This window comes from Myxine glutinosa, chromosome 6 (genome assembly GCF_964187855.1).
Source record: "Myxine glutinosa chromosome 6, kmMyxGlut1.1, whole genome shotgun sequence".
Taxonomy (NCBI): domain Eukaryota; kingdom Metazoa; phylum Chordata; class Myxini; order Myxiniformes; family Myxinidae; genus Myxine; species Myxine glutinosa.
This window is the reverse complement of record NC_136266.1, coordinates 5,947,823-5,972,339: the sequence shown is the minus strand read 5'-3', so window position 1 is coordinate 5,972,339 and position 24,517 is coordinate 5,947,823. Positions and strand designations below refer to the sequence as shown.

The 24,517-nt window shown below is 40.9% G+C and overlaps 2 protein-coding genes across 3 annotated transcripts in view; one reads left to right on the top strand and one right to left on the bottom strand.

Moving 5' to 3' along the window:
- Positions 1–2,225, bottom strand: part of LOC137429562 (aquaporin-3-like) — a 119,245-nt gene extending 117,020 nt beyond the window's left edge. The window contains exon 1 of the mRNA XM_068119569.2: positions 1,799–2,225. Coding sequence (XP_067975670.2) covers positions 1,799–1,924 — 126 coding nt within the window. The 5' untranslated portion in view covers positions 1,925–2,225. The remainder of the gene's footprint in view (positions 1–1,798) is intronic.
- LOC144892560 (uncharacterized) lies at positions 612–23,634 on the top strand. 2 transcript variants are annotated; one of them, XM_078779584.1, is made up of 2 exons: positions 612–1,134; positions 22,359–23,634. In XM_078779584.1, the coding sequence occupies exon 2, from the start codon at positions 22,432–22,434 to the stop codon at positions 23,329–23,331; it is 900 nt and encodes a 299-aa protein (XP_078635710.1). In that variant the 5' UTR covers positions 612–1,134; positions 22,359–22,431; the 3' UTR covers positions 23,332–23,634. The 2 variants fall into 2 exon arrangements, with proteins under 2 accessions (XP_078635710.1, XP_078635709.1); XM_078779583.1 differs by lacking the exon at positions 612–1,134 and adding an exon at positions 2,922–3,219.
- The last annotated feature ends 883 nt before the right edge of the window (positions 23,635–24,517 follow it).

Sequence of the window (24,517 nt, the reverse complement as noted above, 5' to 3'; positions counted from 1 at the left end):
TCACTGTCAGACAAAACGGTCACGGATGGTCACTTGAACCTTCAATGGTCACTTCATAGCACAGCTGTTGAACAGCCGTTTTGACTGTCAGTGATTAGCCAAGGGGTACTGGATGATTTTAATGAGCTGCACGTGATGTCTTGATATTGGCTTTAAAAAGGCCAGTGCAAAATGGGCATTTCAATCAACATGCCACGATTGTCAAGGGATCAACGGCAGCGTGCCCTGGGCATGCTGCAAGGCGGACTGAGCTACCGTGAGGTGGCACGTCGCCTTGGCTGTTCACACCAGACGATATCGGCCCTGGTGGACAGAGACACCCTCCACAACTCTGCAGATGACAGACCTCGATCAGGGAGGCCAAGAGTCACCACTACAAGGCAGGACAGGCAGGTGGTCCGAAGTCACCTGTGGGATCGATTCCGTCCAGCAACCCGCACTGCGGCAGAAACTCTGGGGCGTGCATACCCACAGATCTCCAATGATACTGCACGAAGACGACTGCATGACTATGGTCTGACTGCCAGAAGACCATACAGAGGCCCCGTGATGACGGCTGCCCATCGCCGCAACCGACGGAGATGGTGCCAGCAGCATCAGCGGTGGACCTTGGCGCAGTGGAACGAGGTCGCTTTCAGCGATGAGTCAAGGTTCTGTGTGGACAGTCCTGATGGGCGTGAGCGTGTCTGGAGAAGAACTGGCGAGCGATATGCCGATTGTTGCGTGCGTCAAGCCAACAGGTGGGGTGGCCCAAGTGTGATGGTGTGGGCTGCCATATCAGGCCGGTACAGGACGCCACTGGTGGTTGTGGATGGGAATCTTAACACCCAGCGGTATGTGGATAACATCCTGCGACCTCATCTGCTGCCATTCCTGCTAGACCACACAGAACTGAGAACCTTTCAGCATGACAACGCTCGTCCCCATGCTGCTCGCTTTACCACTGCATTTCTCCAAGGCGAGAACATCAACAGCATGCAGTGGCCTGCGCTCTCCCCTGACCTGAATCCCATAGAGCACCTGTGGGATGAGCTTGGGAGACGCGTAGTTGGCAGGGCCAGGGCACGGGCAGAGCTGCTTCAGACATTGAGGACTGAGTGGGACAGAATCCAGCAGCAATCCATCCAAAGACTGGTAGGCAGTATACGCCGACGATGCACTGCCTGTATCCAAAACAATGGTGGCCACACACGCTATTGAAAGGGGACTGACATTGCACCCTGTGCTGTTCTGTACTGTAGAACAAACTGATGAGATGGTGTATCTTGGTCAAAAACTTGACATGTCATCAATAAAATGCCAATGTTTCAATTAGCAATTGTTGGTTTGTTTTATTTTGAACTGTTACAATTTTATTACATTTCAAACAAGTGGTAAGTTTCTTTTGCGTTTCAGTATATATATATATACGTGATACGTTCAACACATGATACGTTCAAGCAGGGTTGGGGGGGGGCAGGGGGGGCTCAAATCAATGTGAATAGTTTATATAAAGGAACAGGTACCTGATTGTATCTGGGTGTACCTGGCACATTTATAATGAAAATGGTTTTATTTCTTCCTACAAGACTCATTAAGAGGTCAAATGGATATATAATTCAATCATAGAGACAAAGCGCTGTGGCAGACAGGATCGGAATATTATAGGAAATGCATTTGTTGTTTCTCAGACACAATGGATTTCAATGTCGGTTAAAAGTCATTTCTACAAAAGAGAGATAATGTACCGGTACTGTACTTATAAAAGCATGGAAACATATTGTACATGAAACAAGTTCTTATTATAGGTGAAACGCACCACCAACATTGCCGTCGCGAACAGTTCCGCCATAAACAAACGTATGGACTCGTTGCTCGTCTTCAGATGGGTGAGCATGTTTGTCGCCTCCCTCAGGAGGTCGACCACCCTGCTGCGAGACCCCATCTTCAATGGCAATCCGTCTCGCTATTGGCTCACACGAACATTGACCAAAGACGCAACGTATGTCTGTCTGTCTGTCTGTCTGTCTGTCTGTCCAAGTGGTAACTATGGCCTCTTAGTCTTAGTCTTAGTCTGTGCGCCAATTTACGTACATAGCGTGGCCTCGGATTCTTCACTCAAATATCGGACAAACCTTTCAAGCAAAACAAGTGAAACATACAGTTGTGACAACAACGTTGTTAATGATAGGGCTATCAGCTGAACTTTGGAATCTGTCAATGGAATAACCATCCCGGCCACAGAGGGTGAGGCCACACGTGGAACCCAACTTGGTGTACAACTGAGCCGACAAATCGGATTGAACGAGTGACGTCATAATTGGTGTGGAACTGAGACTACATATCGGATTGAACGAGTGATGTCATAATTGGTGTGCAACTGAGCCTACAGATCGGATCGAACGAGTGACGTCATAATAATTGGGGTGGCACTGAGCCTACAGATCGGATTGAATGAGTGACGTCATAATTGGTGTGAAACTGAGCCTACAGATCGGATTGAACAGTGACGTCATAATTGGTGTGAAACTGAGCCTTGAGATCGGATTGAATGAGTGACGTCATAATTGGTGTGGAACTGAGCCGACAGATCGGATTGATTGAGTGACATCATAATTGATGTGGAACTCAGCCTACAGATCGGATTGAACGAGTGACGTCATAAACAACACATCACGTTATGGACCCTCACCAACGGTTTGGCCTTTAAAAACTGATGCAAATGAGGGTCAAAGTTCAGGTGTTAATATTAAACAGAAACACATTTCAACCAAGTTGGCCAACTCTTTAACTTAATATTAAAAGGTTTCATCTTAAATTTGAAATAACGTTATAAATAAATGATGGTTAGGATTTTATAATGTTACTAGACGACCCATGACCCGTTCGGTCAATATCAGTCTGAATAGATATGAGAATAGAACTAAAGCGAACGCTGGACATCATCAGGGAGATTATTTGGGCCAGCAAGCCATAAGGCTCACCTCTCCAGCGTTCTAAATCACTTACCTGTGACACGTGATTTCGGCCCTTATCTCCGATCACGTTTTTTTTTTTTTTTTTTTTTTAGAAAAAACACGCGACCCGTGGACTACCACGATTTTGTTGTCAGAGGACACTTCTGATGACGATGTTCTTTGTCGACGATCCTCCATTTACATAAACTCGCACGTTCTCTTTCCTCTTCCCTCGACTGAGCGCCACATGCAGCTGACCATGCTGGAAGACCGGTTTCTCCAGGTAGACCAGCACATTCTCCATAGTTTGCCCTTGCGCCTTATGGATCGTCATTGCGAAGCAGGATTGTATGGGGAACTGGCAGCGCTGCAAAGGGATATCCTCAGCTTCCGACAGATTTAGTCGGATCCGAGGGAGCATTACAGTTTCGCCTTCAAACGTTGAACTTATGATCCTCGCAACTATAATATTTCGAAGCATGTCCTCAACAATCATGCGCGTCCCGTTGCAAAGTTTCGGAGGGTCAAAGTTCCGCATCAAAATTATAGGGGATCCTTTTTTGAGCTCGAGGTTGTGCGGCGGCAATCCCGAGACTTCAACGGAATCTAGGAATTCCGTTGGGGAGTGCGTCGCATCAGTACCCTCAGTCACACTGTTGAACGCAGCATACTCCTTGCTAGCACCAGGGAACCTTGTGATGCATCTTGAATTGATGTTTCGCATCATATCGTTGAGGGGCACTAATATAGACCTTGCTGTAAAAACCTCCATCGGATTGGCGAATGATGGATATATGGTATCGATGCACTCATCGAGCCCACTCGCTGTCAGCAGTATATCCTCTGGCAAATCTATCTCATCATCCGCATTTTTCTCGATTCTATCCTCTCCGATGTCGAGCAAAAATCTTGAAAACTGCCCACTTCAGTCGGTCAGTCGCATATTAGTTCTCAAGTGAAACATTCCAAAGCTCTGCCATAAGTAGGACTTCTTTATGCACGCATTCTCAACGTCAGCATCACACCCTCTTTTCACCACGGGCAGAAGTTGACGGAAATCACCACAGCATATCGTCAAGATCCCTCCAAAAGGCTCGTCTTTGTCACATACATCACGCAACGTGCGATCCACAGCCTCGAAACTCTCTCTCCTGATCATAGGACACTCATCCCACACGTGAGTTTTGTACTTCGAAAGAGGTCTGCGATAGTGGAATTTTTATCGATGTTGCATACGCCATCTTCCCTCGGTGTCAGAGGGATTTGGAACCTTGAGTGCGCTGTTCTTCCACCAGGCATGAGGGTAGCAGCTATGCCAGATGAGGCCACCGCAGGGGGCAACTTCTCCACTCGCTCTCACTTTAGAGAGAATCAGGTTAATAAGAAACGTCTTCCCTGTGCCCTCCAGGCGCGTCAATGAAAATCATTGATGACTGATTCGTGCGGATGTTGCTATTCGCGTCCATAGACGTGAGGTGTGATTCTTTGTCCGCGTCCGTAGCGCCGTCGGAGGGTTGATACGACATTCTTCCTGCAAATAGTATTGTGTTTGTGCTATCGTTTTGCCGATCATCAAATGACAAATAAATTACATTGTGAAAATTAAAGATTTCAAATAAACCTATTTAAAGTGTATGCGCATATAAATAATAAAAAAAATCGAAGAAATATCTCTCGGTAATTTCCTGAAACATATTTGACTTCCGGGTAATAATGTTGGTTGAAATAACGAAGGTATATACTGTATGCCTGTTATTTTAGGCGGTGTATTTTCGTATATCAACGTGGCGCGATTTTTAAAATATATCTCTGCAATTTCCCGTGTGTGCGTGAATGTTCTCAATTATTTCTTTTACCGAGTCTAAAACCATCGATAAAAATGAAATCATATGGCGAGTTAGATTGAACATAAAGGCGTGAGAGAGACTCAATGGCCTTGAAGATACAAGCCTTTCAGAATTCATTTCGTTCTATAAACGGAAACTTTCATCGAATTTTCTTCCCGTTTTTTTTCAACCGAGTCTAAAACGATGTTAGCGACTGTGAAAAATGAAATGATATATCGAATTTGATTTGAAATAAAACTGAGAGAGAGAGCAAGACACCATGGGCCTACAAAACAGGGCTCAAAGCTATGCGAGTTAATAAAATGGTGGATATTACTACTCTTTCAAAGGGGTAAGCCACGCCCCCGGACCGATCGAATGTTACACACAAACACGCAAGATTTCAATTTTATAATTATATATAGAATATAGATATATAGATATTTAGATATATAGATATAGAGATAGATATAGATATATAGATATATAGATATAGATAAACAAGAAGTTATAAAGAAGAAAAATATTTATTTATAACTTATAAAGAAGAAATATCGTAAAATTAACTTTAAAAGTTTTTTGTGTTTAACGAGCTTTAAATGATTTCATGTTTAGATTGACATAATGTTATCGATAAATGAACTTTAAATGATTTCATGTTTAGATTGAAATCATGTTATCGATAAATGAACTTTAAATTATTTAATGTTAAGTTTGAAATAATGTTATCGATAAATGAACTTTAAATGATTTCATGTTAAGATTGAAATAATGTAATCAATAAATGAACTTTAAATGATTTCATGTTAAGATTGAAATAATGTTATCGATAAATGAACTTTAAATGATTTCATGTTAAGATTGAAATAATGTTATCGATAAATGAACTTTAAATTATTTAATGTTAAGTTTGAAATAATGTTATCGATAAATGAACTTTAAATGATTTCATGTTAAGATTGAAATAATGTTATCGATAAATGAACTTTAAATGATTTCATGTTAAGATTGAAATAATGTTATCGATAAATGAACTTTAAATGATTTCATGTTAAGATTGAAATAATGTTATCAATAAATGAACTTTAAATGATTTCATGTTAAGATTGAAATCATGTTATCGATAAATGAACTTTAAATGATTTCATGTTAAGATTGAAATCATGTTATCGATAAATGAACTTTAAATGATTTCATGTTAAGATTGAAATAATGTTATCGATAAATGAACTTTAAATGATTTCATGTTAAGATTGAAATAATGTTATCGATAAATGAACTTTAAATGATTTCATGTTAAGATTGAAATAATGTTATCAATAAATGAACTTTAAATGATTTCATGTTGAGATTGAAATCATGTTATCGATAAATGAACTTTAAATGATTTCATGTTAAGATTGAAATCATGTTATCGATAAATGAACTTTAAATGATTTCATGTTAAGTTTGAAATAATGTTATCGATAAATGAACTTTAAATGATTTCATGTTAAGATTGAAATAATGTTATCGGTAAATGAACTTTAAATGATTTAATGTTAAGATTGAAATAATGTTATCGATAAATGAACTTTAAATGATTTCATGTTAAGATTGAAATAATGTTATCAATAAATGAACTTTAAATGATTTCATGTTAAGATTGAAATCATGTTATCGATAAATGAACTTTAAATGATTTCATGTTAAGATTGAAATCATGTTATCGATAAATGAACTTTAAATGATTTCATGTTAAGATTGAAATAATGTTATCGATAAATGAACTTTAAATGATTTCATGTTAAGATTGAAATAATGTTATCGATAAATGAACTTTAAATGATTTCATGTTAAGATTGAAATAATGTTATCGATAAATGAACTTTAAATTATTTCATGTTAAGATTGAAATAATGTTATCAATAAATGAACTTTAAATGATTTCATGTTAAGATTGAAATCATGTTATCGATAAATGAACTTTAAATGATTTCATGTTAAGATTGAAATCATGTTATCGATAAATGAACTTTAAATGATTTCATGTTAAGTTTGAAATAATGTTATCGATAAATGAACTTTAAATGATTTCATGTTAAGATTGAAATAATGTTATCGATAAATGAACTTTAAATGATTTCATGTTAAGATTGAAATCATGTTATCGATAAATGAACTTTAAATGATTTCATGTTAAGATTGAAATAATGTTATCGATAAATGAACTTTAAATGATTTCATGTTAAGATTGAAATAATGTTATCGATAAATGAACTTTAAATGATTTAATGTTAAGATTGAAATAATGTAATCAATAAATGAACTTTAAATGATTTCATGTTAAGATTGAAATAATGTAATCAATAAATGAACTTTAAATGATTTCATGTTAAGATTGAAATAATGTTATCGATAAATGAACTTTAAATGATTTCATGTTAAGATTGAAATAATGTTATCAATAAATGAACTTTAAATGATTTCATGTTAAGATTGAAATCATGTTATCGATAAATGAACTTTAAATGATTTCATGTTAAGATTGAAATCATGTTATCGATAAATGAACTTTAAATGATTTCATGTTAAGTTTGAAATAATGTTATCGATAAATGAACTTTAAATGATTTCATGTTAAGATTGAAATAATGTTATCGATAAATGAACTTTAAATGATTTCATGTTAAGATTGAAATCATGTTATCGATAAATGAACTTTAAATGATTTCATGTTAAGATTGAAATAATGTTATCGATAAATGAACTTTAAATGATTTCATGTTAAGATTGAAATAATGTTATCAATAAATGAACTTTAAATGATTTCATGTTAAGATTGAAATAATGTTATCGATAAATGAACTTTAAATGATTTCATGTTAAGATTGAAATAATGTTATCAATAAATGAACTTTAAATGATTTCATGTTAAGATTGAAATAATGTTATCGATAAATGAACTTTAAATGATTTAATGTTAAGATTGAAATAATGTTATCGATAAATGAACTTTAAATGATTTCATGTTAAGATTGAAATAATGTTATCGATAAATGAACTTTAAATGATTTCATGTTAAGATTGAAATCATGTTATTGATAAATGAACTTTAAATGATTTCATGTTAAGATTGAAATCATGTTATCGATAAATGAACTTTAAATGATTTCATGTTAAGTTTGAAATAATGTTATCAATAAATTAACTTTAAATGATTTCATGTTAAGATTGAAATCATGTTATCGATAAATGAACTTTAAATGATTTCATGTTAAGTTTGAAATAATGTTATCAATAAATGAACTTTAAATGATTTCATGTTAAGATTGAAATCATGTTATCAATAAATGAACTTTAAATGATTTCATGTTAAGATTGAAATAATGTTATCAATAAATGAACTTTAAATGATTTCATGTTAAGTTTGAAATAATGTTATCGATAAATGAACTTTAAATGATTTCATGTTAAGATTGAAATCATGTTATCAATAAATGAACTTTATATGATTTCATGTTAAGATTGAAATAATGTTATCAATAAATGAACTTTAAATGATTTCATGTTAAGATTGAAATCATGTTATCAATAAATGAACTTTAAATGATTTCATGTTAAGATTGAAATAATGTTATCAATAAATGAACTTTAAATGATTTCATGTTAAGATTGAAATAATGTTATCGATAAATGAACTTTAAATGATTTCATGTTAAGATTGAAATAATGTTATCGATAAATGAACTTTAAATGATTTCATGTTAAGATTGAAATCATGTTATCAATAAATGAACTTTAAATGATTTCATGTTAAGATTGAAATAATGTTATCGATAAATGAACTTTAAATGATTTCATGTTAAGATTGAAATCATGTTATCAATAAATGAACTTTATATGATTTCATGTTAAGATTGAAATAATGTTATCAATAAATGAACTTTAAATGATTTCATGTTAAGATTGAAATCATGTTATCGATAAATGAACTTTAAATGATTTCATGTTAAGATTGAAATAATGTTATCGATAAATGAACTTTAAATGATTTCATGTTAAGATTGAAATCATGTTATCAATAAATGAACTTTAAATGATTTCATGTTAAGATTGAAATAATGTTATCGATAAATGAACTTTAAATGATTTCATGTTAAGTTTGAAATAATGTTATCAATAAATGAACTTTAAATGATTTCATGTTAAGTTTGAAATAATGTTATCGATAAATGAACTTTAAATGATTTCATGTTAAGATTGAAATAATGTTATCGATAAATGAACTTTAAATGATTTCATGTTAAGATTGAAATAATGTTATCAATAAATGAACTTTAAATGATTTCATGTTGAGATTGAAATAATGTTATCAATAAATGAACTTTAAATGATTTCATGTTAAGATTGAAATAATGTTATCGATAAATGAACTTTAAATGATTTCATGTTAAGATTGAAATAATGTTATCGATAAATGAACTTTAAATGATTTCATGTTAAGATTGAAATAATGTTATCAATAAATGAACTTTAACTGATTTCATGTTAAGATTGAAATAATGTTATCGATAAATGAACTTTAACTGATTTCATGTTAAGATTGAAATAATGTTATCGATAAATGAACTTTAAATGATTTCATGTTAAGATTGAAATCATGTTATCGATAAATGAACTTTAAAAGTTTTTATCTTTGAAAGACGATTTATGTTCTGCAGTGTTCAAGTATATAATTAAATTGAAACTAAAACAGCACTGAGTAGAGAGCATACCTTCGCCAGGTGAACAGTTTAGGTTTTGTATCCACTGATGGGCTGGATCTGCATCCGGAACTGAACCAAAATCTAATTGGCTTGTTCTTGTCACCTCATCAACTCAACCACCAAATTTCGGCATAATCCATCCACAACTTTTTGAGATATCATGCTATATAGCGTTTATCGTACAGCGGATAAGCTCTCATATTTTAACAAATTGTGCATTTTTTGAGAAAAGCATGAAATTTCTAGCATAGTTAGTATATACCATAAGGTTTATTTTCAGATGTGGAGGGAAGTCAGATTTGACCTCTGAGGACCGTGAGAGGTCAAATCCAAAATGGCCGCCTGTCCACCAGGTCTAACGTTCAAACGCGCTTATAGGTGTCATTTCCAACTAAATTGGGGATGCCCATTCATTTGGTGATACTTTTGAGATCACCAGAACTCAAGAACATGCATTTAGGTCACGGTTAAGGTCAAATTACGTTAAATATCTATTTTTATGATACTGCAGTTGGAACTGCTATTGGAAAAAGTTCATTTGAACTTTTAAAACTTTATTTTTTCAGGTACAGGGATAGGTACAGAACACCCAAAGACCAGAAATGATGAAAAAAAAGTGTTTACACTGCAAGGAATGATGCAATAACCTCTGAAAAAATAACTGTAGTTAACCAAGTATGTCCACCAAAGCTTACATTAAATCAAGTGCAATGATGAAAATTGGTAATGATCAAAATCTAACAGTCTCCAGAACAGAAGCACAGTGCAGTGCACTTGAATGCAGCTTTGGCACACTTGCAGCGTCCAGTGCACCCTTTCTTGCAGCCACAGTCGATCAATTCATGGCACGATTTTGATGCTTCAGTAAGAGTGGTCCAAAGAGGCTGCCACCCAGTTGTCTCCTTTGTCCAGCCCCAGTCAGGTGGGTCTGGCATCTCTGGATCCATGACCAATGCCTGGTTACAACAGTTGGCCTGGTAGCAAGTGCGCTTGATGTGCTGCTTGAGTGTTGCCTGGGTTGGAGGAATGTTCTCTAGCGTTCTACACTTCTGTGTGAACAGCTGTTTCCTGGCATCATTCACTTCCGTGCTCTCACTGGTTCTATCGTACATCAGCACCACAAATCGCTCTAGCAGTAACATTGAGCCTTCACTGACCTCACTTGGCATGCCTAGGAGTTCATTGAAAGCATCATTCACCTCTGGGCATCCCCAATTTAATTGGAAATGACACCTATAATGTTTTTCTACACTATTTGGTTCCAAAATTAAGCGCGTTTGAACATTAGACTCGGTGGACTGGTGGCCATTTTGGATTTTACCTCTCACGGTTCTCAGAGGTCAAATCTGACTTCCCTCCACATCTGAAAAGAAACCTTATGGTATGCACTATGTTAAAAATTTCATGCTTTTCTCATAAAATGCACAATTTTTGTGTTTATCTGCTGCACTATTAGGCCCCATCTCTCAATTGTGAAAAATCACTTTAAAAGTCTAGGATGTGGATATTCACCAAATATAAATTAATTCGTTTTTGTCACACACCCAACCTGTCCACAAAGTTTCATCTGAATCCATCCATAACGTTTTTAGATATCCTGGCCTGCTCAAAGACAGGCAGACAGGGGTGAATACATAACCTCCATAAACTTTCGGTAGCAGAGGTAATAAAATAAAGATTTTAAAGGTTGTATAAAATAAAAAAATATCTGGATGTTTACCACCATTAATGCACCGTCTTTTACACCACCCGATCTAACATGTTACATTAGTTATACGTGCCTTTTGTTTGTGTCCTCTATGACGTCCTTAAAAACAGTACGTCACCTGTTTGGAATGATTTTCAATTTTGTCTGATACCAGGCAGGTAGACAGAGTAAAACAAGACCGAAAGTCTAACAGCGGCGTGGCCAGGCTTGTAAAATATTATAAACCACAAACACATATGCTTAGCTTTTTAAACAGTCGTTAATGCTGTTTATAACATTAAACAAAGAAATTTGGAGTAATCCTGACATCCGTGAGGTAAGTTTTACTTACAGAACTGAGGGAAGATCTACTGTAATCTATCTACCCCACAAGGGGTAGATATGTTATATGCCCCACATGTTAATAACATGCTATCAAAAAACCGAGGCGAATTCCTTACTTCCGCGGTTGTTGGTACCGTACACTGCTTATCGATTCATGAACCATACACCGCTTCAATCCATTAACCTTGTATTCACGACATTGCGATTAAAGTGTTATGGTTATATTTACTATATTATTATTTTTAATATTACGAAAACGATACTACTGAAACGACACACAAATGTATTAAGAAACCTGGGCTTAATTTGTCCGAAGCGGCCAGAAGGTGAGGCATGAAGCCGAAGGCCTATACGTACCATGTTGTTGCAAGAGACGTAACACCGATGCTTTCGATATTTGATGATCATTTTAACAATCGGTGTGTTTGTGTTTCACACTGAATGAAAAACGTAAAGGTAGAGCAGGGCGATTGTGATATATGACAGGTTCGACGATATATTCGGCTTGAACGAATTGGAATGAAATTGGAATGAAAATGCCGAGTCAGCCGCCGTATCACCATAATGACATCAGACGTAATCACATCACCCTGTCATGTGACCAGATCCTCTGCTCTGATTGGTATACGTTTGAAAGAACATACAGTCACGTGAAAAAGTAAGTACACCCCATGTAAAGTTTTGACTTTTTCAACATATTTCAACATACAGCGATTTGATCTTCATTTCAACAATATTTTTTATAAAGGTGATATAATACAACAAATATCATGAAACATTTACATTTTGTAGTCCATTGAAAAATTAAAATAAACAACACAACAACAACAACATGCATTTTAAAGGCCATTTTCCCTACTAGAGCGGGGGTTAGCCTTAAAATAATTTAAATAAACATAAATGCAAATTTCGCATGTGGAAAAAGTAAGTACACCCTTGGCTCCAATAGGTGGTATTGCCCCCTTTGGCAGAAACAACCTCAAGTAGGCGTTTCTTATAACTGTCTACCAGTCTCTGACATCGACTGGGAGAAATATTTGCCCTCTACTCCATGCAGAGTTCTTTCAGCTGTGCGATGTTTGAGGGGTTTCTTGCATGCACAGCTCGTTTCAAATCCCCCCACAACATCTCGATGGGATTTGGATCCGGGCTTTGACTTGGCCATTCCAGAACCCTCCAATTCTTTCTTTTCAGCCATTCCTTGGTGGATTTACTGGTATGTTTAGGGTCATTGTCATGTTGCAAGGTTCACCTTCGGTTGAGCTTCATCTTTCCGACAGATGGCCTCACATTATCCTCAAGCACCCTCTGGTGCAATGAAGAATTCATAGTGGATTCTAATGATGGTGAGCTGCCCAGGCCCTGATGCAGCAAAGCTGCCCCAAACCATATTATTTCCACCTCCATGCTTTACAGTTGGTATCAGGTTCTTGTGGTCAAATGCTGTCTTTAGTTTTCGCCAAACATGTCTTCTGGTGCCGTGGCCAAATAGATCTACATTTGACTCATCTGTCCAGAGCACATTGTTCCAGAAGTGCTGGTCTTTGCCACGGTGTTCATTGGCAAACTTTAGTCTTGCCCTGATGTTCTTTCTGGACAGCAAAGGTTTCCTCCTGGCACACCTCCCATGTAGATCAAATTTGTGCAGCCTCTTTCTAATGGTAGACTCGTGCACTTTGACATCAACAGTGGCAAGAGCTACCTGTCGGTCCCGTGATGACATTCTGGGGTTCTTCGAGACTTCTTTCAGCATCTTGCGGTCTGCTCTCAGGCTGAACTTGCTGGGGCGGCCTGGCCCTAACAAGTTGGCAGTTGTTTGGAATCTTCTCCACTTGTAGATGATCTTCCGGACAGTCAAATGATTGATTTCAAATTGTTTGGAGATCTTTTTAAATCCCTTCCCAGACTCGTAGGCATCTATAACCTTCTTTCTGAAGGACTCAGCGAGCTCTCTTGATCTAGGCATGGTGACGCCACACACTTCAACAACAAAGCGCAAACCAAATTAAATGTCTGAGGTTTAAAGAAGACAGGTTCCTCCAAGAGCCTCTCTAACGATGTTCTAATCATTTGCACCTGAGCTGATGCACCTGATTCTAATTTTAGGTATTTGAAGTAGTGATAAATGTAGGGGTGTACTTACTTTTTCCACATGCAAAATTTGCATTTATGTTTATTTAAATTATACAATGGACTACAAAATGTAAATGTTTCATGATATTTGTTATATTATATCACCTTTATCTATCAATATTGTTGAAATGAAGATCAAATAGCCTGAGAGCAGCCCGCAAGATGCTGAAAGAAGTCTCGAAGAACCCCAGAATGTCATCACGGGACCGACAGGTAGCTCTTGCCACTGTTGATGTCAAAGTGCACGAGTCTACCATTAGAAAGAGGCTGCACAAATTTGATCTACATGGGAGGTGTGCCAGGAAATGAAGATCTCCTCTTCCTTTTCAGGCGGGAGTTCCACAAGGCAGTGTTCTCGGCCCTGTGCTTTTTCTGGTCTTCATCAATGATCTCTCTGACTCTCTTGAAAATCCTCTGTATCTCTTTGCTGATGACTCTACTCTCTGTCGCTCCATTCTTCATCCCTCAGATCGGCAGTCTGCTGCCTCCTCACTCTCTGCAGACCTGGACAAAATCACAGACTGGGCAAACAAGTGGAACATGTCTTTCAATCCTGACAAATCTCACACTCTTACGATGTCTCTCCGAAAAGACCGACTGGACAACCCTCCCATCCACTTTCTGAATAATCCTCTCCAAGAAGTTCTGTCACTCAAGCTTTTGGGTCTCTCTATCTGCCATGATCTTTCCTGGGAAAACCACATTTCAAATCTGGCCTCCAAAGCCAGTCGCCGACTGGGCATCCTCTGTCGTGCGAAGTTCTTCCTTGGCACACCTGAGCTCCTCACCACATACAAGGCTTTCATCCGCAGCTCAATGGAATACTGCTCTCCCCTCTGGGCTGGTGCTCCTGCCTCACACCTAGCTCGTCTTCACGCTGTTGAAACCAAAGCATTCAGAATCATTGGAATCTCCCGCGATGAAGCTAACTCCAAGGGCCTCTCACTCACTCACCGCAGGCAGGTTGGTGGTCTTTCCATCTTCTACCGACTCCTCTCTGGCCTTGCCCCCCCCCCAGCTCTCTCTGGGCTCTGTCCCGCAAATATTCCTACAGGTCGCACAAGATCTGCCTGCAACCCTCTTATGGTCAAACTGCCAAAATCAAGACTCTCTGCTCACCTTCACTCCTTCATTCCTCTTTTCTCCCGCCTCTGGAACAAACTCCCTCACTCTCTTCAATCCCACTCCACCCTCCAGGTCTTTAAAACAGCTGTTCACCACCATCTCGTATCTTCCCCCATCCAAAACCTTGATCTTTTCTACCCCCGCTAATTTCACCCCAATTCCACTTTTTTGAAATACCAACTTCTGTCCTGGAAGTCATTGGTGTCCTTGTGTTTTATACTTCTCCCTCCACCCCCCCCCCCCCCTTCCCATGCCTCCTCCCCCCAAGCCCTCTCCCTTCCACACATCTCCCTGCTCTCAAATGTTGTGTTTGTGTGCTTCACCTTCTCTCCCCATCTTGTTTTCCGCTCCCGCTTTTTGTGTGTTTTTGTTTGTCTGGTTGATTTGTTTGTGAAGTAAATGTTAGCTCTTTCACGAGCCTCGATTCAGTATACAAAAAAAAAAAAAAAAAAAAAAAAAAAATAGCTGTATGTTTAAATATGTTGAAAAAGTCAAAATTTTATATGGGGTGTACTTACTTTTTCACGTGACTGTACATACTAACACAGACGGACAAACACTGTTCTAGATGGCTTTGCCCTATGAGCTACGCAGTAAAAATTATCTCATTCCTCTGCGCATGCGAGATCGGGACAAATTCAAAGCCAAGGTACGATAAAACGGCAAATTTGTCTCCCGATTCATGATCTGATTGTGTTCAAAATATGACATTCTATTTAAATAAGTTGTTCTTCTTCCTCAATTATAAGCTGACGTTTGTAGATAGACAAACAGAGTGAGTCAATTGCTTAACCCCACTTTTTGCTTCGCATGTGTGGGGTAACGAACAAAAAGCTGTTCTTTGCAAAAATAACACATGGCTTAGTGTAAAGGGATAACTATATGTAGTTGGTGGTCTGCATATGGATGTGCAGGTGGTCTGCGTACAGATGTACATGTGGTCTGCGTATGCATGTGCAGGTGGTCTGCGTACGCATGTGCAAGAGAATAAAACAAGAAGAAAACGTTTAATTTATCCATCGTGAAAGATGAAAAGGTGCTCACGTATTGGGTCTACCCTTTGTTCTACCCAAAAAACAAACGCCCATTTGCTACTGAGCTGGTTTTTATGTTTATCAAAAGCTGCAAAACATTTTATTGAAAAATTAACATTTTACTTATCACGCTGCAATATATTGAACAGAAATATCAACAAAATTGAACATATTGTTACGTATGTGGGGGGTAGGTAATGAAATACCTTAGTCCAGATAGAATTGTAAAGATTAGCGTGACCTGAATGTCACAAAGAAGAAGAAGAACCTTCATGTAACGAAGTAGAGAATCTGTTCGGCCGATTGTCTGTGTAAAATAATTTCTGTGTCTCCATGCGAGGGATGGAGCTATGCTAATTAGGTAGGGCTTAAAAATAATCCCCAGTGTATAATTGCCCTGTGATTTTCCCTATGTTTTATTACAATTAAAAAGCACAACAATTACAACCACCCCAATAGCCGACAGTACCAAGACATTACGACCCCGCCCAGCCGAACAGTCCCGAAGGACGGTTAGACTCCACCTCGAAGGACCGTAATTGACAGGCCCTGCCCCCGAACATTCTCGATGGGCGTCAATAATGGCCATGAGGACTTTCCCCGAATGAGGATTGGTTGAGGAACAATGGGGGGATTGACTCGCGCTTTGTGATTGGAGCGAGCGTGACGTCAGATGGAACCATCGAGAACGGAGAAAGAAAAAGTGAAGGGACCTTCATTTCTCTTCTCTTCTCTTCTCTTCTCTCTTCTCTCTCTCTCTCTCTCTCTCTCACCCCCTGCTGGCTGTCGGTGTGTTTGGGCATGGCAAGATGGTGGCTGTGCATGTGTGGTGAGGTACAAGCTGCTCTGCTGTTCTATTCTTTTGTCCCTTTCCGCGTCGTATTTCACCTTTTTCCTTCCCCCTGTTTGTTTATCTTCACATCCTTATTCTGAATTTGTGCCCCAACCCCTTTGATCAGACCCAACCACTTCAGGGCTTCGGCCTTCCCTCCCCCTCCCCCCACCCCCCTGCCTCCTTTTCCCCACCTCGGTTTCTTTTTTCTTATCTCGTTTTCATTTATATTCACTCCTTCCTGTCCTTTGTTTCCCTTCCTTTTTTGAGAGAGAGAAAGAGAGCCCACAGCTGTTTGTGGATAACCTTTACATTAGTTGGCGGCCCATCCCGTCCTCCGGCTGATCGTTTCTTTCCACCAGCTGTGTTTGTTTTCGCCTTTGAAAATCTGTCTCGGCTCGTAATTAATTAATCACTGTTCAGAGCGATGTGCACCCTCCTCCCATCCCCTCCCTCGTCCCTCCCCTCCCTTACCTCGTCCCTTGTCCCTTTCCCCCACCCGCCCTCATCCCTTGTCCCTTTACCCCCCCCCCCCACCCTAGTCCCTTGTCCCTTTCCCCCCCCCCCCCACCCTCGTCCTTTGTCCCTTTCCTCCCCCCCCCCCCCCACCATTGTCCCTCGTCCCTTGTCCCTTTCCCTACCCCCCCTCACCCTCGTCCCTCGTCAATTGTCCCTCTCCCTCCCCCCACCCTCGTCCCCTGTCCCTTTCCCTCACACCCCCCTCCCCCACCCTCATCCCTTATAAATTATGACTTCGTTTTCACGTTACACGGCATATGAAGCGTTAACGCGTAGACATGGCGTCGTTTGTGTCCCACTGACCGATGTCAGTGTCGAGGACCTCGTTATTGCTTTAGGCAACATAATCGGTATTGATAAAGTTCGTGCAGCCTCGCAAATGAACAAACGTGTGGTTATTTTCGTATCCGTATTTTTTTTCGTATTTTCGTATTTTTTCGTATTTTCGTATTTTCGTTATTTTCGTATTTTCGTATTGACAAAATCACAGACTGGGCAAACAAGTGCAACATGTCTTTCAATCCTGACAAATCTCACACTCTTACGATGTCTCTCCGAAAAGACCGACTGGACAACCCTCCCATCCACTTTCTGAATAATCCTCTCCAAGAAGTTCTGTCACTCAAGCTTTTGGGTCTCACTATCTGCCATGATCTTTCCTGGAAAAACCACATTTCAAATCTGGCCTCCAAATCCAGTCGCCGACTGGGCATCCTCCGTCGTGCGAAGTCCTTCCTTGGCACACCTGAGCTCCTCACCACATACAAGGCTTTCATCCGCAGCTCAATGGAATACTGCTCTCCCCTCTGGGCTGGTGCTCCTGCCTCACACCTAGCTCGCCTTCGCGCTGTTGAAACCAAAGCATTCAGAATCATTGGAATCTCCCGCGATGAAGCTAACTCCAAGGGCCTCTCACTCACTCACCGCAGGCAGGTTGGTGGTCTTTCCGTCTTCTACCGACTCCTCTCTGGCCTTGCCCCCCCAGCTCTCTCTGGGCTCTGTCCCGCAAATATTCCTACAGGTCGCACAAGATCTGCCTGCAACCCTCTTTTGGTTAAACTGCCAAAATCAAGACTCTCTGCTCACCTTCACTCCTTCATTCCTCTTTTCTCCCACCTCTGGAACAAACTCCCTCACTCTCTTCAATCCCACTCCACCCTCCAAGTCTTTAAAACAGCTGTTCACCACCATCTCTTATCTTCCCCCATCCAAAACCTTGATCTTTTCTACCCCCGCTAATTTCACCCCAATTCCACTTTTTGAAATACCAACTTCTGTCCTGGAAGTTCTTGGTGTCCTTGTGCTTTATACTTCTCCCTCCCCCCCCCCCCCCTTCCCATGCCTCCTCCCCCCGGGCCCTCTCCCTTCCACACATCTCCCTGCTTTCGGATGTTGTGTTTGTGTGCTTCCCCTTTTCTCTCCATCTTGTCTTCCGCTCCCTCTTTTTGTGTATTTTGTTTGTCTGGTCGATTTGTTTGTGAAGTAAATGTTAGCTCTTTCACGAGCCTCGATTCAGTATACAAAAAAAAAAAAAAAAAAAAAATCCGAGGCCGAACTGGTTCACAAGATTGTATCTGCAGGATTATCGACAGATGACGGACATTTCGTACTCGTGTCCACTCTCGACACTCCGGCCGTTAAGGTCATCATCTCAAATGTTCCTCCATTCCTGAAGAATGAGAGGCTGGTCTCCGAACTATCTTGGTATGGTTCTGTGATTTCCCAAATCACTATGTTCCCTTCATGGAACCATGGTCATGGTACTTCAACAGCTCCAGAAGGGCTTTGTGTCTTTCTTCTGGGATGGAAAGCATTGGTTGCTACCCGAGGTCCTCAGTTTGCCACTCGCCGATGGAGGCCAAGGCTTGGTTGACATAAAGAGCCGGTTAATGGCCTTTCGACTTTCGGTTGTTCTATGCATGCTGTACACGCACCCCTCTCCACCATGGGTTAACGTTGCTCGTCGCCTTTTGCAGCAAGCGGGGAGACTAGGCTATGACCACACTCTATTCTTGATGGATCTTTCACATCTTGATATGTCTCCCCTCTCTAGGTTTTATCAGAGTGTACTAAACGCATGGTGAGCCCTAACGACAACAAGAGCCATGCATTCGTACACAAAGCAAATGTTCCTGATAGAGCCTTTGTTTTACAATTCCAATTTCCACGATATGCCTGCTGATAGGTGTCTCGTTCAACGCTTTGTCGCGAAGAACATAACATCGGTTGCCGATCTTTTAAGCCCAAATGGCAGTTGGATTGGAGCTGATGCACCGGCAAGCCTAGTTGGCGTGCAATCCTCCAGAGTTGTGGCACGCATGTTATGCTGTGTGCTTCATACCTATGCACAGCTTGCACCTAATTGGGAGCGAGGCCAAGCAGACAATGAACAAGGTGCTTCTCCTTCTACCTTTCCTGACCTCATTTGCAAGTTTTCTCTTGCTAACTCTCCTCCTTGTACCCCTTTTAGCGTAGGCTTCAATGGGTTTCCGAAACAAAAAGACCTCTATTTAGGTTGCGTAAGATTTCTTTTACAAGGGCAAATGACACAGCGGAGGGTTGGATGGAGAGACCTCTTACCTTGTTCCCCCCCTTTCCCCCCCCCCCCCCCCCCATATTTTCCTAATTGGAAAGGTTTCTATCATCCTCCTGTACCGCCACGACATGGCGACCTCTGTAACGTGCTCCTCCCCAAACCTCGTTCACGGTGTACCTCCGAGCCCCGAGAGGAGACACGGCAGAAAGATGTGTTATTCTGTGTCAAAGATCAATGGTGAAACGACACCAATTGTTACCAACAAACAAGTATTGTATTAAGGTCACACAAGAATAACAACACAAAAACAATAGTAATCAATTGTACAACAAATATATCATTCCATCCATCAGATCATTCCATCCAATATATCAGTCCATTCCATCCATCAGATGGTACCATCAGTTTCGTACAATATAACTCACTGTGCTCCAAGTGAGCAAAAAGAACATCCCCAATGTCTCTATCCCGGCTTCAAGCCAAAGTTGATCCACGCTCCAGTGATCATCAGAACGATGTCGAATCAAGACCAGAATCCTGTTCGGTTGACAGTGACAGTCACGCTGCCAAAGATGCGTAAAGGTGCCCTCAAGGCAACTGGAAAATCACCCCTTTGGATATGGACGTTCAACGGCTCCCTTTACGGCGAACCGCAAATTTCCAGTCAAAATCCACATTACACACACACACCAGCTTAACTTCTGGATGCGGTGAAATGGTTGAAGCGAGGCAAAGAGCCCAGAGTGATGCGAAATCAGGCGCGAGACAAAAACGGCCAACGGGCCTCTTCTCGTGGTGCAACTGCCCTCAAACAACGATTCTCTTCGGAATCAACCGCAAAACCTGACACGCAGGTTGATCTGTCACAGCGATAACAACTCTGTCGCAGGAATCCCTTTCCCGGGAAACCCGAAGTTCACTCGTGACCCTCGTTCGCCAATGTTTGCTCAATACCTCGAAGCAGCTCGGCATCTTGTCCGACTCACTCGCTCCACCTCCTTTTCCTCTTCTTCCTCTTCGTCTTCGTCCGGTTTCTTTTAAAACATTAACTTTTTTTACCTTTTGAAAACAGTAATCTCTATTTCACTTAAACGACAACAATAGTAGTACATGCAACCAAAAATGTTTACAGTGGATGAGAACCACAACAACGGAAGTGACGAATCCGTAACACCTCCAATGGAGACTTGCACACTGGATCCTCCCTTCTAACCACTTGCTGCCCCGCTTTTCAAATCTCCTGGCAGATGAATGTCCTTTTTGTAAAAGGCCTGAAAATCTCTTCCATATTTATGTTGAATGTCAACGGTTGGCTCCTTTATTTATTTTTCTTCAGAATTGTTTTGTTAGGATTGGTTTGGTTTTCAAACCTTGTGTTTTTATTTATGGCTTGGACATTTCACACAAAAATTTGAATGATGTGTTAGGTAATTTCCTGCTTGCCCAGGCAAAAATGGCAGTGTATAAATCAAGAAAAAGAAAAGTTGATGGTCTTGGAGCTAATGAGGAAAATGCCTTGTTCTTGTTTTAAAATCTTGTGACAAGCCGGGTAAAGTTGGACTTTGCTTTTTTTTCAATAACTTGAAGGCTGCCACAGTTTGAGGCCAAATGGTGTGTGAAAGAAGTCATTTGTAAAATCCTGGAGAAACGTTTATTGTTTTGTGAAATGTTTTGCACATAATTTTACTGTATTAATTTTTTGTCTCTGTTTTTCTCCTTGAAATGAGAATGTGACCCCTATTTGGGGGTTTCTTTTCTATTTTTTATAATAAAAAGATACAAAAGTCTCTTTCTCTTTCTCTTTCTCTCTCTCTCTCTCTCTCTTTCTCTCTCTCTCTCTCTCTCTCTGTCTCTCTCTCTCTATCTCTCTCTCTCTCTCTCCCCCTCTCTCTCTCTCTCTCTCTCTCTCTCTCTCTCTCTTTTTTTTCTCTTTTTTCTCTCTCTTTTTTTCTCTTTTTTCTCTCTTTTTTCTCTTTTTTCTCTCTCTTTTTCTCTCTCTCTTTTTTCTCTCTTTTTTCTCTCTTTTTTCTCTCTTTTGCTCTCTCTTTTTTTCTCTCTCTTTTTTTCTCTCTCTTTTTTTCTCTATCTTTTTTTCTCTCTCTTTTTTCTCTCTTTTTTCTCTCTTTTTTTCTCTCTCTCTTTTTCTCTCTTTTTTCTCTCTCTTTCTCTCTCTCTCTCTCTCTCTCTCTCTGTCACGCCCTGCCTGCTGTGTTGCGATTTGGGTGTGGCGCCATGGCCGCCGTATGCAGCTGCTCTATTTTGTGGTGAGCCCTCTGTGTGTTTTTCGCCTCTCCTGCCCTCCCCTCCCCCCCCCCCCCCTCCCTCTCCTTTTCCATCCTGTGTGCTTTGGCATTTTGTTTTCATCTGTTCTACACCTTTGTCTTCGAAAGAAAGAGAATTGAGAGCGGGCCCATTTTGGGTGCAGCCTACTGGCCTTGACGGTGCTTTGTAAGCCTTTTTTGTGCTTATAATGCACGTTTGTTATTTATTTTAGTTCGATTTATTTAGGTTTGGTACCTTCTTGTCCGGTTCAGACAAGTTGGGGGTATTAATTTGCTGGTATGGCAAATACACGCTCTCGGTTAGAGGCGTTCGACAGTCTAACGAGGAAGCATGTATTTGTGTGTGTTCCACCAGAAGGAGTCCTCACTGAGGATGTGGCACTCGCAGTGGGGAAAATAATCGGGTGCGAACATGGCCAAGCTGCCTCATGGATGAATCAAAAAGTTATTTTCATGTCCGAAGAAAAAAAAACGAGTTTGCCGAGTTCACACGTCGGAACGGCATCAAACATAAGTTTGTCAGCCCACATCACCAGGCTTCAAATGACTTGGCCGAACGATCCGTGGGAATCATCAAATCCGGATTGCAAAAACTTCAGGAGGGAACCCTGGAAACAAAGCTTTCTCGTCTCCTGTTCAAATACCGCATCACGCCACAATCAACAACCGGTGCAGCTCCGTCTGAGTTATTGATGAAACGACACCTGGGATCGACACTTGACAATCTCAAACCAGGCATATCATCAAATATTTATCAGAGCCAGCTTAATCAAAAGTTGGTGCACGATAAGACGTCCAACAGTCGATGTATCAACATTGGAGATCCAGTGTTTGCCCGAAATTTTGGTGCAGGTGCGACGTGGCTACCGGGGGACATCATTGAGAAGCCAGGTCCACTGTCCTGCGTCATTCGCCTGCAGGACGGCCGCGAAATTCGTCGACATCAGGACCACATAACCTACCGTCACTGTGAGTCGATAGAGCCTGCAGCATCGTCACAGTCAGGACAACAGTTCGAACCGCCACTGCCGGAGATCGTCGTGGCCACTTCAGCTGGCTCGGATGCCCCGAAAACCTCTGCAAACGCTACACCCTTCGTGGAGACCAAAGGAATCACCTCGGACTCTGTATCCACTGGTACACCGTCACCCAAAGGAATCACCTCGGACTCTGTATCCACTGGTACACCGCGACCCAAAGGAATCACCTCGCACTCTGTATCCACTGGTACACCGCCACCCAAAGGAATCACCTCGCACTCTGTATCCACTGGTACACCGCGACGCTCAATGCGTGAGAGAAAAGCACCCGACCGGTTGAATCTTTGAAGATGTTTTTTTTCACGGTGACACATGTTCTATTTTTACGGTGACACATGTTCTATTTTCACGTATTTTCATTATTCTCATAATCATTTGCACACATATTTTCACATGTTTTGGTAATGTTGCTTTTGAAATGTCAATCTTTGAAATCTAGCACATATTGCTCTTGGTAATTTTGGATTTAAAGGGGAGGATGTCATGTATGAAGTGCAAATAGGACCGCATTGTATCCCTATGCCCCAGCTCGGATGGCGCTGAGGTGAATCGGGCCTGTATCGGCAGAGTGAATAAACGTGTACGACAATTGATCGTAGTTTGTCGAGATACCTTACAGTTTGACTCTCTCTCTCTCTCTCTCTCTCTCTTGGACCTGGGCTTCGTGACCAGCGGACGCAGTTTGACTCTCTCTCTCTTTTGGTCCTGGGCTTCGTGACCAGCGGACGCAGTTTGACTCTCTCTCTCTCTCTCTTGGACCTGGGCTTCGTGACCAGCGGACGCAGTTTGACTCTCTCTCTCTCTCTCTGTCCTGGGCTTCATGACCAGCGGGTGCAGTTTGACTCTCTTTCTGTCCTGGGCTTCATAACCAGCGGATGCAGTTTGACTCTCTCTCTCTGTCCTGGGCTTTGTGACCAGCGGACGCAGTTTGACTCTCTCTCTCTCTCTCTCTCTCTCTCTCTCTCTCTCTCTCTCTTGGACCTGGGCTTCGTGACCAGCGGATGCAGTTTGACTCTCTCTCTCTCTGTCCTGGGCTTTTTTGACCAGCGGACGCAGTTTGATTCTCTCTCTCTGTCCTGGGCTTCGTGACCAGCGGACGCAGTTTGACTCTCTCTCTCTCTGTCCTGGGCTTCGTGACCAGCGGATGCAGTTTGACTCTCTTTCTGTCCTGGGCTTCGTGACCAGCGGACGCAGTTTGACTCTCTCTCTCTCTCTCTCTCTCTCTGTGTCCTGGGCTTCGTGACCAGCGGATGCAGTTTGACTCTCTTTCTGTCCTGGGCTTCATGACCAGCGGATGCAGTTTGACTGTCTCTCTCTCTCTCTCTCTCTCTCTCTCTCTCTCCCTCTCTCTCTCTCTGTCCTGGGCATCATGACCAGCGGACGCAGTTTGACTCTCTCTCTCTCTGTCCTGGGCTTCGTGACCAACGGACGCAGTTTGACTCTCTCTCTCTCTCTCTCTCTCTCTCTCTCTCTC